The sequence below is a fragment of the Neolamprologus multifasciatus genome, chromosome 4, assembly GCF_963576455.1.
Source record: "Neolamprologus multifasciatus chromosome 4, fNeoMul1.2, whole genome shotgun sequence".
NCBI classification, from domain to species: domain Eukaryota; kingdom Metazoa; phylum Chordata; class Actinopteri; order Cichliformes; family Cichlidae; genus Neolamprologus; species Neolamprologus multifasciatus.
In genome coordinates, this window is record NC_140442.1 from 4,999,881 (window position 1) to 5,017,332 (window position 17,452).

Genomic DNA, 17,452 nt, shown 5'->3' on the forward strand with positions numbered 1-17,452 from the left:
AAATGTCTAATCAGCCAACCAGATTGCAACAACTCGGTGCATTTATGCATGTAGGCACAGTCAGGACCAGAGATGGGCAGTAACGCGTTACTGTAATCCGATTACTTTTTCAAGTAACGAGTAAAGTAAGGGATTACTATTGCAAAAACGGTAATTAGATTACGTTACCTTCCCGTAGGAACGCTGCGTTACTAAAACCGTGGTGTGTTTTTTTTTTTTTTTTTTTTTTTTTTTTTTTTTTTTTTTTTTGGGCGAGAATGTCTCATGACAGTGACGTAAGCAAGTGCGCCGTTCGTGAAAACAGCTGTGTGCAGAGCAACAATGGATAATATAATCGAGTGCGGGAGAGAGTATGAGCATGCAGCGTTTAAAGCGTGGAAGTACTGACCTTACTTTAAGTTTGGCAAAAACATTAGTGTCCGTTGTGCGTGGGAAGAAAACTTCTTTTTACAGCGAAAAAAACCCCTAAACTTCCAAACAAGCACCGAGTAGCTACGACGTAATGGGAAATTCACAGAGAAACTCGCGGATTCTTCCACTGACTGCTGCGGCACACCTGCACCAGGGTAACCCTCCGCCTACCCTACTCATGCTTTACAGGTGAAAATAGAGCAAAAGGACCGCTGAGTCTTTGACTTTATTTATTTTCTGCTGTGTTTTACTTGCATCTATTTGAAAGACTGAGTGTAAACACACAAAAATATATATTTTATGTGCTGGAATGTGCAGAAAATAGGTTTAAATATTAAACAAATTTCTTCCAGTCAGAGAATGTTGCATATAATTAAATTTTTGCTTGATGCATAAAGTTAAAAGATTAAAACAAGTTTTAAAAAGAGACTTTTCCATTTGATTACATTTTGTATGATGGATTATGCAGAAAAAGTAGAATTGGGCTGAAAGATCTATCACTTTATCACCTATTCAGGTTGTAAATCGTGTTTTTAAAAAGTAACTAAGTAATTACTTTTGAAAATAAGTAATCCGTAAAGTAACGGGATTACTTTTTGGGGGAAGTAATCAGTAATTGGTTACTGATTACTTTTTTTCAAGTAACTTGACCAACACTGGTCAGGACAACCTGCTGACGTTCAAACGGAGCATCAGAATGGAGAAGAAAGGTGATGCAAGTGACTGTATGTGGCATGATTGTTGGTACTACATGGTGTGGTCAGGGTATTTCAGAAACTGCTGAGAGAATGGTCAGAAAAAGAAAATATCCAGCGAGTGGAAGTTCACTGGGTGAAAATACCTTGGTGATCTCAAAGGTGAGAGGAGAATGAGCAGAGTGCTTCAAGCTGATACGACTGGAACGGTAACATACTGAAAAGCTTATCTGTAGGCAGAACAGAGAGAACCTTGAAGCAGGTGGTCTACTGCAGCAGCAGCAGAAGACCACACCAAGTCCCGTCAGCTAAGAGCAGGGAACCACTGGACTGGAAAAACATTGCCTGCTCTAATTAGTCAAGTTGTGCTTTGAAGTCTGTGTGGAAGGGTTGAAATTTGGCACAAAATAAGATGAAAGCATGGCTCTATCCTGCCTTGTGTTAACCACTCAGGTATGTGGTGGTGGCGTACTGGTGTAGGGGATATTTTCTTGGCACACTTTGCACCTCTCAGTGCCAGTTTAGTGTTGTTTAGCAACACATGATGATACCTGTTGCTGACCGTGTCCATCCTTTTGTGACCACACTGCACCCATCTTCTGATGGCTGCTTCCAGCAAACATTGCAGTCGGTTTACTGTGCTTAAATGGCCTCCACAGTCAGCAGAAATCAATCCCGAAGAGTCCCTTTGGGATTTGGTGGATTGGGAGATTCATATCACGAATGTGCAGCTGACGAATCTGCAGCAACTGTGTGATGCCGTGAAGCTGTCGATATGCAGCAAAATCAGAATATTTTCAAGCACCTCGTTGAATTTGTGCCGCAAAGAATTAAAGCAATTCTGAAGGCAAAACGGGGTCCAACCCAGTGCTAGCAAGTTGTAACTAATAAATTGGCCAGTGAATATATATAAGCACAATTTCCTCTTCTGTTCTGTTGTGTTTGCTTGGCTCCAGACACGACAGTCAGAGTGCAATGAAGTGTTTGTTACGTCTGATATCAGGCTGCTTTTGTTTCTTAAGCTTGTGGAACTAACTTGCTTAAACGTGCATGCGTCACCTGTTCACGTCAGTGAAAAAATTAATTTGTTTTAATTTGTAAACTCCTGCACCTTCATTTCACTGAGGTTTTTGCTCCTGTTAAACTCGTTCATTAAAAACACTTTGCACATGTGTTTTGTTTTGTTTTTTGGGATGATTTTTAGGAATCAAGCACTTCTCATGTCTGTTATTGAGACTATCTGAAAACAAAGAGGACAGGCAACATGATCTTGAGATTAGTTGGTAAATTAGAAAAAAAGAATTTCTAAAACCTCTTTTTCTGGCTCTTCTGTAGTTATCAAACTGCCAGCACCAGAGAGGAGGAGGAGACACTGTGCAGCTGCTGACTGATATCACAACTGTGTGTGTGTGGCAGGGATAATTATGTTTACCACATAAGATTCAGTGGTGGTATGAACTCATAATTTGTATTCATATTTTAAAAGAAAAGATCCTCCACTGTTGGAGGCATTACTGCCGTTACTGAGTGTAGCTGTTTTTCTGCTTTTTGAGACTTGTAAAGGGGGAGGAGGCAGTAAGTGTATGTGTTCTAAATATTAGAGGGTTGAGGATAGGGCTGGGCGATATGACCCAAAATTCATATCTCGATATTTTTTTACCTGGACGGCGATATAAGATATATATCTCGATATTTTTTTTTTAAGCCATAAAGTAAGAACAAAAAGAGTTCTTAGTCAAAGCTGTATCCCAGATGTCACACAGGCACTTTTATTAACATAGAGCATAGATGTACATAAAATTTACTCAAAAATAAATTATGAGCATTTATTAAATAATAATGCTCCATAAATAAAAGAAAACAATGTTGTTTTTGTGCATAACAAAAAGCTCACAATTGTGCAGTCAAAATGTAAACTAAAAGATGCAGAGCATAGTAACAAAGACAGATTTCACAGCTGCTCTGTTCCCAACTTCTACTGTGTGACTGACAGCATTGAGTTTGAAATCCTCTTCGTAACCACGTCTCTTAACAGGTGCCATTTATGGTCCTTATACACAGTAGGGTAATATTACGTTGAAGCACAGTACGTATCACTCCGCGAGGCTCCTCGGTCGCCGTAATGCTCTGACAATCCATCAACCGGTGCAGCACCGTAGCTTACCAAAGTCGTACTAAAACATTTTTTGACAGATTGCTGAGCGCTGTGTACCACATAAAATCGGTTCGCGGCCATCAAGCACAACCAGAATTCATACATAAGGCGCGCTGTCAACTTTTGAGAAAATGAAAGGATTTTAGGCTGTGCAGCGCCTCTGGGCTGCATGGCGTTAGCGTGGTTAGCTCGTTAGCGTGGTTAGCTAGCTAACACGTTGACGGCGTCCAGCCCCACGCACGGGGCGATGCGCAGTAACTCGTTAACGGAGATTTGCCGTGTCCATCTTGTCGCTTCCTGCAGGTGAAGCGATGGGGGAGGAGGGGGATTTGTGTTCAGTGAAGGAGGGGCGAGGCCGAGTAATGTTGCGTAAAGACAAAAGTGGACGAAAGAGAGGCAAACTTGCGGCTCCACAAGTATAGTTATAACTCAACATAGACTATATCGATATAAAGGATATTGTCACATCTTATATCTCGTATAAAAATATCGATATTTTTTAAAAACTCGATATCGCCCAGCTCTAGTTGAGGAGTAGTATGTGTTGTGGAGTAATGGAATACATGTACTGGCGTTACGTATACAAAATATGAGGAACTGTATACTGTTACAGTTGACTAGTAGTATGCAGTTTGTTGAAATGGATTGCAGGGCGGTCTTTTCCTGTTTCATATGTGAGGCTATCCCCTCTCAAATTTTGGTAATTACACGCATTGCCAAAACACGAAATAAAAAGCTCTAATGTAAGGGTCCTGTTAATTTTGGTGGCGTCAGTTACACAATGGACCCGAAGCCAGCACAACAGAACCAGCAGTCAAAAGAATCGACCTCAAATCTAAAGAAACATCTGGAAGTAAGTTCTTTTTTTTAAGAACTTACCCAGATAGCAAGGAAACATTGAAACAACGTTGAGTCAATATCAGGCGACGTCATTGAACCAACGTTGAAGTGTGACGTTGACCTAACGTCACTCTTGCACCCTTTTTTAATGTTGAAACAACGTCAGGTTTTGATGTTGAATCAATGTTGAAACCTGACATTGAAACAATGTCAGATTCTGATATTGAAACACTGTTGAGCTATGGTGTTGATTTTCCACCTCTTTCGCACAGTTGCTTTTTATTAAAACAACAGTTAAATCATGACTGGAAATCTACCTTTCTTTATAAGTATTTTAACCAATACTAAACTACTGCATGTTTCCATCAATACTTAAACCACCTAAACACATAATTGTACTTATTCCTCAAATTGGACACCCTTTATAAAAAAAACAACAACAAATGTCTCACAATGTATCATGTCAATATTAATATCCTAAAATAAGAAAGCATTGCATGTGATGTAACAGAGAAAAAAAATAAACAAAAAAGGTCAATAGGCATGTTTCGTTTGCTAAATACTTTATTAAAAGACAGTTTCCTATTTACATTTATATGTTTCACAGAAGTTTGTAATTTTTTACTCTGGGATGGGGATGCATGATGTGCGTCCTGCACCACCCAAACGATCTGGGGCGTATCGGAGCCATTTCTGCACTGCTTGTGCAAAAACAAACTCGGACATAGAGTTTGCCCCTAACTGCTGCGTCAGGCCATCTAGGAAAAAAATACACACACACACACACACACACACAAACAAAAAAAGTGAATTAGAGCACATGAATAAGCTCTTGTTAACTGTCTTCAGCGGGGAGAAAGTATGTAAACTCCTAGGCTGATAAACATGAAAGTCACCAGGCGTAAATCTGCAAACTGCCGCATTTGATTCCCAAAGAGCTATGAGCGGAAAAAGTGATAAGTCTTAGCATGGTGTGCCGTGTAGCCTTTAAAACAAAATAAACATGGGGTCCTCGGGCTGTACAACTACAACCCGAGGACTAAACAAGCCAAAGACCAAAGACTCAATCTCCAGATTAACCGGACATGAAAGTCTTGTTATTAAGAAAGACAAAGTAATATAGCAAAAAAACTGTAAAACTTACCACCATATATGCATTTGCAGAGCGCTGTATCTTTAAATGCCATTTTTTTGCTTTGTCTGGTCCTTGGTTTTTTTCCCTGCCCAGTTGAGTACCGAGGCCAGCTCATTTGTAATGGCATAAGCCATTACACGGCGGACTCGCACCTCCAGTGTGGTCCCTCCAATCAAGGCAAAGCATCTCACCTATAGACACATTTTAAGAGATGGAATTAGCGTCTCATGTCTTAAATGTGTATGCAACTGCTTGTGTGTTTAATCAACTGGCCGTTGTTATGTATTTAAATCACATCTGACAGCTATTACACTTTATAGTTACAAAGTGTACATAACCTTTATATACTTACCATTGCCTTATTTGCCTCTTATGATTGAAGAGCTGCCTCTGCATTGTTTAGCTCCTCAATGTTGTGCAAGGGCAAATCCAGAGGCAGTACCCCAGCATCTACCGATTCATTGCAGCAGGGATGGCGGGTGGCTCTGACCTCCTCACGGAGTTCGTTAACAGCTGTCGTCAGGTCTGACAGCATAGCTAATATCTTTTGTGAGGTCGCATCTGTTTAAAAAAACAATTCCAGAAAGATTAATGGCTTAAGCAGTGAGAGGCGAAAAGCTAATAAATAAATAATAAAACGCAGTTTACGTGTGGACAAAAGGTGCAAACGCAAGGTAGGTGAGCGTGCAACGTAAAGGTAGGTGAGCGTGCAACGTAAAGGTAGGTGAGCGTGCAACGTAAAGGTAGGTGAGCGTGCAACGTAAAGGTAGGTGAGCGTGCAACGTAAAGGTAGGTGAGCGTGCAACGTAAAGGTAGGTGAGCGTGCAACGTAAAGTTTGAATTGAGTGCGAATCGAAGCGGGTGCTCTCCAATCATTAAAAGTAACAAAGTCATTGAACACATTTATACAGTTACCTTTACGTTTATCAATCATATATCACAGATTTACAATTTTTTGTAGTACTATGCTAAAAAGCAACTACAGAGCGAAAGTCTGGGTCAAGCGCCGAGGCGACGGCAAGAACAAAGGAACCCTCGAAGCGTTAAAGCTAGCTAGCTAGCTTTGTAAGGGAATATAACGGAAAAGTATGAAACGAAAATGTTTTCTTTGTTGACTTTGTTCGCAGTGCAATTTATTTGTTGCCGGATTGTAAGATGAAAGTAGACACAATTTCGGGCTCCCGCATTTTGTCCGAAACTTTACATTAACAAGTTTGTTTGTTTTTTACTGTTATTCAAATGCAACCGTGGAAATAACGAATAGAACAAAAGTCATTCATTCTTACCTTATATTAATCGTGGTGCAGGCCAGTGCAGTGCATGAACTGATGCCTTCTCCGGTCAATTCCGCTGAGAGTAAATCTAATGTCCCGCTCTACTGTACAAGACAATGGTTACCTGAAGGGATGTACCACTGTGAGAGGGGGGGCTATGGAATAGTCCAAGTGGTAGCAGCTTTAATTTCCCGCGAAACCATAAATCAATGGTTTTTCAATGTGATTGTTGTCACCTTGTCAATTATAAATAGATCAACAATCAACGATGACAGAACAACAGTGAATCAATGTTATTTCAATGTCAGTGTCAGGTTTCATCAGTATTTCAATGTTGTTTCAACATTGGTTTTGTGTTGACATTTCAAGCATGACGATTCTGATGGTTCAGATGGAAAATCAACATCTGTTCAATGTCTCCTTGCTATCTGGGTAACCATATTAGCCTAGTTCAATTACCTTGTTTTAGTTGTGTTAGCTACCTGGGCTATGTGCGACTTCAGTGTCTTCAATTTACTTTTGCTGTGTGATTTATTACTATTGCTGAAGGCTTCTCGCCACCGAGCTAACATTGTTTGCTGGCGTTAGCTGAGGTTAGTTCATAGACTGCAGGCAGTTAGAATTGATGGCTAGCATTAACAACCTGCTAGCTGCAAATTAGCATGCGTAGTTCTGAAAGCAGTCTATGAACTAACCTAACAATGTTAGCTCGGTAGCGAGTAGCCTTCAGTAATAAATCACACAATATATTGTCATGCTTTTTACAACTACATGAATGTACTATTGCTGTGTGATTTATTACTGAAGGCTACTCGCTACCGAGCTAACATTGTTAGGTTAGTTCATAGACTGCTTTCAGAACTACGCATGCTAATTTGCAGCTAGCAGGTTGTGAATGCTAGCCATCAATTCTAACTGCCTGCAGTCTATGAACTAACCTCAGCTAACGCCAGCAAACAATGTTAGCTCGGTAGCGAGTAGCCTTCAATAATAAATCACACAGCAATAGTACATTCATGTAGTTGTAAAAAGCATGACAATATATTAAGTAATCCAAAGTATTCAGAATACGTTACTCACATTGAGTAACGTAACGGGATGCGTTACAAACTTTCTTTTGGGGCATGTATTCTGTAGTGGAATACATTTTAAAAGTAACCTTCCCAACACTGCGTGTTAGTGGCTTTCAGTCACAGCAGAGGCCATCACCACTGGAGCAGTGAGGCTTGTAAAAATGTAGGGGGCGGGTGCGTGGAGTCAAGTCTGGGCATTCTGCGTTAAATCAGGACTGGGCATCCAAAAATGAAAGATGGCAGCCTCCTTTGGTTTTAGCTTCGTTTTTGGGGAATGACAGGAAGCAGAGGCACATATGCAGTGTATGATTAAACTACCAGGAAAAGATGAGTAATACATTTTCTGTGGACCTTTTCAAGTTAACGTGATTCACATTTATAAATCGCTAGATTGTGTTCTTCTTTTTCTGAATCAGGTCTTGATTTGCTCCACAGCCCTCATCCAACGTATTGCAGCTCACTAGGCTATGATTTTAGCATTTTATACACCAGCATAGTTAGAAGCACCTGCACCCCCACCTCTGGCACCGGTTTGTGGTGCAAAATACAGGCAGTCCTGTACAGAAGAAGAGTGAATAATCTCAGGTTTAAGGTTTCTTCAGGAGGAAAGGAGCAGGAATTTTAAAGCTCTTCAAAACTGTGATTAGCATTTTTTTCCACATTTTCTTACCTTGATAATCAAAATAAAAAGAAATAATATTTAGACTAATGGAAGATGAAAACCTTGTCTTATTTTATGGTACCTTTGAGAGGTAATGTCATTTTGCTATACAGCAAGGTGAAACCAAAACATTCACACTAGTTGCTGTGCTATGTTTGGTATAATGTGAAAAGTGTAAACTTGTGAAATTCAGCTTTAAGCAAAGAAGATGGGGTGTTAATTTTGCAGGCTGTCTAGATGTTAGCATTACATAAGACGTGCTGTAGGAGGCAAAGTGTGTGTCACTCTTCATGGACAGGATAAGGAGGTCTAGAGACAAAGCCCGCCCTCCCACCTCCTTCCCTTCCATCTCACTGGCGAAGCTTCCCTGTTCCTGTGGCAGAGTTCATTACAGGTTACAAACACTGCTGCTTTGTCCACATGACTTGGAAATTTCACTCTCCCTCTCTGCTCATCTTCATCGCCAGAGACGGGGTGATTCAAAGTGCGTCCTCTGGATTAGCTGTCTTTTCCATCACAGGGCTGTACTCCAGTTTGTAGCATCCAGGGAGGAGAGGTGCAGCGTAACTGTGAAACAATGCAGCATCTAGCCAGAGAAGCAGTGCGTCTCTCTTTAAAAAGATATAGCGGATAGAAGCCCGCTGTCGGTTTTACACGGGTTGGATCACATTTCTCCACGCAGTCTGCTGTCATCAGCGATGATAGCGCTTGTTTACTCACCCCGCTAATTTTATGTCTTTGCGAATGCGCATAAGCCTTATACGTAACGTGAAGTCGTGTATGTGTGTGAGCATCAGGGCATTTAGATTAGGCAGACATGAAATTATAATGAAGGTTTTTTTTTTTTTCCTGCCTCTTGTGTATCATCACATATTCAGTGCTGCATTACTAATAGTGAAGCGGTAGAGCAATCTTAACATAATTAAAATTTCAATTTGGACCCGTAGTTAAGGTTTCTCTGTGTAAACCTCTGGAGTGGCATTCTTTAGGAACAAGATTGCAGTTTGTTCTGTTCACTGCAAAGACTAAATTAAATATTTTTGCCTTAAAAGCAATGCAAGCTCCTAAACCTTGATCCAGGATTTCACAGGTTAGTGGGTTAAAGACGGGAGATAAATCGGAGGAAGCAGAACAGAAAGAGGCAGCTGTTTTGTTAGTTCCCTCAAAAGACCTAAAGCTGTTTGTTGCACTGCTTTTGTTGGTCAGAAAGCATACCCTGCATTAGTGCAATCCCAGGGTGATTTCTTCAGATTCAGCAAGATGGATGGGTTAAGGTGCGTGGTTTTTTTTTTTTTTGTTTGTTTGTTTTTTGTTTTTGTTTTTTTCCCCCCCCCTCAAATCTTCCATCACAGTTTGTTTTTGTTTTTTTCCTCCCTCAGTGTCTGGTTAATAATTTGTGCTTGGAGGACGGATGAAACACCCTTCATTCCTCCTCGTCTCCCCCTTAGTGTGGAATCGCACAAAACACCACAGCACCTGCAGAGCACAGCTAACTCAGGAGCACCGCTGCCCGTTTCAAATTCTGCCTTTTCAAGCACCTACCACTTGTCTCATATTGCAATAGTCTGTCTTGGCTGATTTCTGTTTAAAGTGCAGGACTCTGCAGATAAAACTCAGATGATACTGACTGCAGTTCGTTTTACTTCAGTATTTCAGGTGCTATATTTGTGAATTATTCAGACTCTCTCTCTCTCTTAGTAAAAGCAACAGATTTCCTCTTTTCATGTTGCTGTGTTTAACTGGAGATGCATATTGTATATGATATCCCCCACCCCGCCAGACGATGCTGGCGGCTTCAGTTTGTTTTAAACCGTGAAATCCAAAATAACAAACACCTCAGCTGGTGGTGCTTGAAGTTAAATCTCCGCTGGTGTATCATCGTCCTCTGCGTTTGCTTTTGCTTGCCGTCTGTGCACACACATGTACAAAGAAAGTCAATATGTGGTTTCACGCTCTCAGCATTGTTAACACAGTAAACATAAACTACATATAGCAAATATGAAGTTCTGTAAATATGGATTATGGTTTCATAGCATTAGTATAAAAATATCGAAACCTGTAAACAGTATTGATTTATTTGGCCTAGATGGGTTTTTTTGTTTGAGGATAGGTTCTTATTTAAAGGGAATAGATTAAAGTCGATCGTGACATGCCCATACTCGTATGCATGTTATTGATGACTGGAATCATTTCTTCTGTCTTTTTGATAGGCCACACAGACCACTCCAAAGTAACAAGAAGTCTTTCTTCTGTGATTTAAAAACAAATACTCAAAAGGTTCAGATGAAGTTAACATGAAGCTTCATAAGTCCTGAACACATTAGCAGGGTTTCAGAGTTCCTCTTTTATATCTTGTGAGTCTTTACTTATTGAATCCTTTATTTAAACAGGTGATCTCACTGAGATCAAAATCCACTGTGACAGGCTCTAGAAAGTATGAGCATGGACAAAACATACAAGTAAGCACCATTCCCCAACTCTCTGTGAATGGTACTTATGACCATTTGCATTTCCTTTTTTTTTTTTTTTTCTTTTTTTCTCTGACCTCACAGCCCCATTGTTTGTTGGTGGTGCTGGTTTCAGTCATTATGCAGATGTGCTGTTTATAAGCTTGGGGAAACCTGCAGTCGACTGAGGCTGCGTCCACGCTAATGCGTTTTCTCTCCGTTTTGGCCTTCCGTCCACACTGTGACGCCGTTTTGGCGTTTCAAAAAGGAGCTGTCCGGTCGCAGTGTGGACACTCGAAAATGCAGACTTTCTAAAACGATGATGCATTTTAGTCACGTGACGCAATCATGTGACCAATTAAACAAAGATGGCGTAGTGCATTATACAGCAGTTGTTTTGATTACTCTCAATTTTGACAGCTCTAAAAAAGATGAATATCAGTTTGTACATGCTCCAGATAGCTTCTTCAAATTCTTTAAGTCTCACTCGCTTTTACGCATGCGCAGCACTGGAACGTGAGCGTTTTGGGCCGGTTCAATGTGGACGCACAACTCGGTGAAAACGACTGAAAACGCTAGTGTGGGCGTGGAGCGTTTTCAGACAAAAACGCTGTTTTCAAATCTACCCGGGCTAGTGTGGACGTAGCCTGAGGAAGTCACTTGGGTGATTGACGAAACGTTTCTCCCACTGAAAACGCTACACCCAGATGAACGGAGTCAACTTTTTGGGATTTGCTTACTTGGATGATTGAGCATGGATCAAAACAGTTGAGTTCAGTTCTTTTTTTATTTCAAACATATACATTCACCAACGTTTCATAAAATCATTCCATGCAGTTGTTTGAAAAGGAGTAGGCAGAAGTATATACTTATTTAGCCCTACCCCCTCAGGTTTACATCCTCATCTAAATTTGAACAACAAAAATGTATACAGACAAAAACACAAGTACATACGACTTTCTTTCACTTAAAGTGGTGCAAAAACAGTTGTACTAATGATCAAGAAAGCTGTCTGCTCTTCATGTGCCTGGACAACCATTCAGAGCCCCGTCAGTCTCAGTGGATGTGCTGCAGGGGACCCAGTAAGTGCTGTGAGTTTGAGGTAGATTGGATTTGGCGGTTCTCATATTTTGGCTAAAAGTTGTTCTCTGTTAGTGTTTCCCCCAGAGTGAGTGTAGCCACTGTGTGTAGTTGGGGAGAGACGCATACACACACTGAGAGGATTGTTTGCTTTGTTTTATTTTATTTTACTTTCTTTTTTTCTGAGGAGAGCCATTGGCATTAACACAGTCCCCAAGCCAAGCATCTCCTTACCTTACTAAGTTAATTTTGCCAAACCGTCACTTTGACCCTAATGTACTTCGAGCTTTAACCCGAGAACCAAGAATTAACCTGCAAACAGGCCTTTGAAGGAGTGTTAAAAAGAAGAGCTGGCTTAAAAAGAGGGACCAACACTCGAACTGACTCTTACAAAAATAACTGGCCATGGTTTTTTTATTTGTTTTTGTTTACTTTGGCCTTCATATTCCTCTGACAAAAGACTTGAATCACTCGCTCATTTTGTTTGGATGAGCAGTTCTCCAGAAAGCTGCAACCCGCAATCTGCCCAATCGGCACAGTTTTGAGTAGGCACAATCACACACAGATTCAGCAAGTGTGCTACATCCTTTTTTCTTTTTTTTTTCTTTTCTTTTAACAGCAGCTTTAGGATTGTCTGCATGTGACACTTTTAGGTAAACGCTGTTAAATAGCAGCTACAAAAAATAAACTAGTTTCGACTCTCCCTGTGTTAATGTTTAAAAAAGAAGTTAAATCGTTTACCTTTAAATCCACTTGTTTCAGTAAAGTAAGAACTGTTTCAGTTTGATCGTGTGACGTTCATGATATCATTATAATATTTGACATCCCATCACTTTAAAGATTTTGCCATAGTTTACACATAACATGAAGTGGATATCCGGTGCTGGTGAAAGAGGATCAGCCCTCCTTTACGTTGTGCATACGCAGATGTGGTTTGCTTTTAGGGTGAGGATCGGAGATGCATATGCACGATTATCAAAAGTCCAGACAGAATGGCAGGTTGAACAGTGGTCTTCCTATTAGCAGAAGAGAAACATTATTTTTCATCTGGGCACTAATCGGATTTTATCTTCAGTTTGTTAATTGGATTTTGCATTTGGGAATGAAAAGCAATTTTAGCCGCTTGAATATTTGTAACATTTAGCAGTTTTCAATTCGAGATCCATTCACTTCAATTTTTTTTTTTTCATTTCCACTTGCACAATAAATATAACAAAACAGCATATTTATATATTTATTTTGGGGAGTTTTGACAGTTAGGCAGTGGAATGCTTACAAAAACAACAATTTGTTTTTATTTTTCTCAGCTGATGACGGGTGGAAGGACTGACTGCTGCAGTTCACCTGTAACACAGGTGTCCTAGGGCAAGCTCAGAGTGCAGAAACCTTCAATGGAACAGAAAGGCCACAGGTCACTTGAGCGCGATTTTCACAATAAATATACCCTCAGGAGCTTTCTGACGTTTTTGGTTTTAAGCAAGAGGTGTCAGAAAAACTAACACAAGGATTGACTGGCCTGTAACAGCCATGTGCTGATAGCAGCATTGATCCATTTGAAGTTGTCTCCTCCTCATTGTGTAGAACAATTTGGGTTGTTCACACACTTACAGGAAGTTAGAGCTGGGACCGTTGTACGATAGGTTAGGTTCACAGCACTGATGTTGTGTTGTAGCAGTAATAATTGTGGTTAGTACAATTTGCGAAGCTACATCTCTAAGTCAGAATCCAGTCTAGATACAGTAGCGCCGTGGAGTGCTGGTTGTTGTCACATAGCCAGCTTGTGGAGGACTGGGTTAGGAGAGGGCCAAGAGACTGTTTCTGGAGGACGCGGGCTAAATAACTTTTGAACGACCTGAACTGCAGTGCAAAATTGCAGGTTTGAATTAGTGGCTGTGGGAGAGGAAACTCACCAGTGATTTGCATTCGCAGCTCACAGATTATGTCTGCCACGATTTGCTTTCCTCAGAAATTACCTGAGCGTCTGCTAGTAATGCTGTTAAATCTGCATTTAAGGTTATGAGTGCTGCTGCAAGAAATTAATCAACGATTCTCAGATGCAGCAAACGGATTCTGTCTGCCATGGATTTCATTCTTATTCAATTATCTAAACTTTGTCAGTTTTTTAAAAGAGACACCTCTCCACCCAAGGATAACAGCTAAAAGCCTCACTGTCGTTAAAGTAACACAGACATCAAGAAAACTATATATGCAAATCTATATATTATGCAAATAATCATTTGGTTACAATCAAGTTATATTATGATGAATGTAATCAGTGAATAAAATAATTTTTCTGTACTGCTGCTGAGTGATGTAACTGCAGACAGGCTGTATGAGTCATGGTTGGACGTTGCAGACATGTCTGGGCTTTCCCAAGAGGAGGGAGAAAGGGAAGTAGGAGTTTGTAGAAGCTATAAAGACTTAACTGTGGACTCGCTTTTTGGATTTTTCATGAAACAATAAGGGTTTAAACCTGTTTATAAAGTATTGTTACATCTTTAACAGGTTCTAGCCCACTAAAGTAGAAGCCTAGCAATGCATAAAGTGTACATATCTTCAAGGGGTGAACTGCCGTTAACCGGTGGACTGGTAACTGTATTCAACTAACAGGGCTACTCAGTTGAAGCGTGTTACCAGAGGATGCAGGGTGGTCACCTGGACGTGTCTCCCTGTCACAAATTTAAATAAGTTTCTCGCAGTTCGTACTAGGATAATAGACTTGGGCTTGGACTTCCTATACAGGCTGTCTGTCTAAGAGATGGAGCAGTGTTGGCGTGGAGACCAGTTAAAGATGGTTAAATGTTATAATAACTGCCGTTTCTTGCTTTCTCTGGTTATTCAGCAGTTAAACAGTGCAGCAGGACCTATGCAGCCCAATCAGGTCCCCCCCAACCAGAACTTCATCAACAGAGCCCCAGGTCCTATTCCAGTTTCCCACGGCAATGTCCAGCAGCAGGTAAATAAATGAACGCGCTCTTTGCTGGCTCGTCTGCCCGTTTTCCCTCATCAGATTCCTCCTGCACTGCCTGATGTTGACACCTGAACTGCCTGGGATTTCTGCATGCGTTGCTGCTAACTCTTTCCTCCACTCCTTTTTTTTTTTTCCACACTTCCACCACTCTTCTCCACTCCCTCCTTCTTCTCATCTGACCAGTCTGTGGTGGTGGGCATGCCCCCTGTTAGTCAGGTCTCTATGATGGAGGAGCAACAGAGACAGAACAACATGGTGAGACCCAAAGTAGCTCTCAACTTAACCAACATGTATTTAGGTTGTTCACAAGGGCTTGTAATTATAATATTAGAATTCAGTTGTAGGTCTTACTGAGCTACATCGATTATAATACAATATATAGTATAATAAGCTCCTTGTGTCTTCATTCAAAGCTACCTTTGCATCTCTTGTCCTGAAAATCAAGAAACATCCGTTTGTTTGACGGTGTCAGGAATCTTGTATTCAACCTTTCTCACACGTGCTGCAACATTATCCAACATCCACTACATGGACAAACGTCCTTGGCCACCTACACAACACATTGTAATCTTGTCTGGGACTTTGTGGCTGAATTACTCTTGCTCCTAAATGCTTTCCCTTTCCAGTGAAAACGCTCAAATTCAAAGATTAAGAGGTGTGACCAAATAATTTTGCTTATACAGTGCATGAGAATTCAAAAATACAATGCGGCTCCCTCACTTAAACCACATGGAGTATATCCAGCAGAGTGAATGTCTGCAGAGGACTTTTTTCCTACATTGTGACGACTGTGGAATTTTTTCCCAACCTGATTCTTTCATGATTTCTCTTACATTTATGTGTGAAAATGTTTATAGCTATTTCTCTCAAACCAACTGCTCAGCATCAGCCTGGTGTGTAGCTAATTTACATGGACTGTATTTAAAAAAAAAAAAAATAAATAAAAAAAAAAATAAAAAATGGAGGTTGACGTCACCTGTTGGTTTTAGACTCAAATTTGAGGCCTAATTTTTAGCTTTGTCAGTTTTTCTGAGCCAGGAGTGATTCATGCTATTCACGCTAAGCAAGGCTGGTTTTAGTGCTGTTTCGTTGTCTCTTAACATGCAAGCCTGTGGGGATTGACTCGCCTTTGGAGCCAGCCTCATGTGGCCACTAGAGGAACTGCACATTCCATAATTGCTTCATTTTTCAGCTGCTTGCTAATTTCCTGTCACAGCATGTGCGCTGACGTTTTAAGTTCCTGTTGAGTACGTCTGAGGCCGCATGCCCTTGATGCTAAATAATACTTTAAACTGATGACATGCATGCATATGTTTGTGTAATTTAATGAAATTGATCTTTTATTGTCATCTGAAGGTTTTTTAGATTGTAGCGTCGCCAATATCAGACTCCAATAACTCCTTTTATTTGTAGTTGGCTGGGGATTGTATTTAAGGTGCCCCGAGTGTGTAAACTGAGATTATGGGTCATCCACCCAGTAATTTGGAGAGCCAGAACTTATTCTAAAAGTGGAAAAATAAGATTAATAAGTGCAGGTCAAGTTTAACTTTTTTTTTTTCTTCACTTGAACCAAGTGAGTGCTCAGTGAGCCTGCACAAACACTGCTTTTTTTGTATGTGACAATGTTGAATTCTAATTTGTCACACCACTGCAGCTGCTATTAACTGTAGCATTGCTTTCAAAAATAGCAGTGTTTGTGATTACTCGAATTAATATTTAGGCTTAACTCATAAACTGTGTGGCGTTCCTTCAGATGACAATGAGAGCCGCCGGACCAACCAATCAACAGCCGCCCGTCAGTGGCGCTCCACCTAATCAAGTTCCGACTAGCGGACAAGCCCCGCCCCAGGGTCCCATCCTTCGCCTCACAAATCCAGGAGCCAATCCACAGCTTCGCAGTCTCCTTCTCAGCCAACAGCAGCCAGTAAGAGTGCACCAGTCAGCTGTTCGAATGAATTGCCTTGTAGTAAATGCTTGATTCTGAAACTGTTGTGCGTCTCTGTCCTTGCAGCAGGGTGGGGTGTCTCACATGCCAAGCATGATGTCTCACCAAGGTTTGGGACAACAGATGGTCCACCAGGCCCCAGGAGGTGGGGCTCAAATGCAGAGCCAGTGGAGGCAACCCATGACAGGTCAGCAAGCATCCCATGAGAGAAGGAAAGAGTTCACTAATATTTGACTCAAGTAGGCATTTAGAGTACGGGTCAGGAAATGTGCTCATTGAAGGATATTAAGCTTGACATCTAAAGAAAATAATAACTTTTTTAAAGGTCGCATTTCTAGAAACTGGCAACAATTTAGATATGGAAAAAAAATAAAGAGCAATTCTTGTTTTATTCCATTAAAGATATTTCTGCTGACTTTTATTTTCAAAGCAAATTTTAAAGCCACCAAAGCAGCCATCTGTATCTAACAAAGGTTCATGGACTCGTTTGAGTTGAAGATTTCATTCAAGTGTGTGTGTTTGTGTTCTGGGCAAATTTTGATTCGTGACATTTTATTTTTGTGCACATTGATTGAAGGCTGCACATGTTCTGGTGCATTAATCTATTGATTTCGAACTTTAAATGTTTTCATTGCTTAAAAAAACAAGAGCAGTCGGCCTCTGCTGAGCCTGAAAATTCCCTCAATGCCACGCATGAGCTGAGCCCATGGAACCAGAAGGATTTCTGGGTCCACATTAGTTCATATGATATGTTTTTATGATAAA

General features: G+C 40.7%; 1 protein-coding gene and 2 long non-coding RNA genes across 5 annotated transcripts in view; 2 read left to right on the plus strand and 1 right to left on the minus strand.

Moving 5' to 3' along the window:
* Nucleotides 1-17,452, plus strand: part of med25 (mediator complex subunit 25) — a 36,673-nt gene that overhangs the window by 16,273 nt on the left and 2,948 nt on the right. The window contains exons 16-19 of one of the 3 annotated variants that reach the window (XM_085156731.1): nucleotides 14,614-14,727; nucleotides 14,926-14,997; nucleotides 16,496-16,666; nucleotides 16,754-16,874. In XM_085156731.1, coding sequence (XP_085012857.1) covers nucleotides 14,614-14,727; nucleotides 14,926-14,997; nucleotides 16,496-16,666; nucleotides 16,754-16,874 — 478 coding nt within the window. The remainder of the gene's footprint in view (nucleotides 1-14,613; nucleotides 14,728-14,925; nucleotides 14,998-16,495; nucleotides 16,667-16,753; nucleotides 16,875-17,452) is intronic. The other 2 variants (XM_085156732.1, XM_085156733.1) reach the window with 2 other exon arrangements.
* On the minus strand, nucleotides 4,432-5,702 carry LOC146519565 (uncharacterized). Its single transcript, XR_014873689.1, has 3 exons — nucleotides 5,589-5,702; nucleotides 5,246-5,427; nucleotides 4,432-4,859 (listed from the first exon to the last, which is right to left on the minus strand). It is a non-coding gene; the product is annotated as an uncharacterized LOC146519565 (long non-coding RNA).
* Nucleotides 5,896-9,384, plus strand: LOC146519566 (uncharacterized). Its single transcript, XR_014873690.1, has 3 exons — nucleotides 5,896-5,910; nucleotides 6,049-7,239; nucleotides 7,492-9,384. It is a non-coding gene; the product is annotated as an uncharacterized LOC146519566 (long non-coding RNA).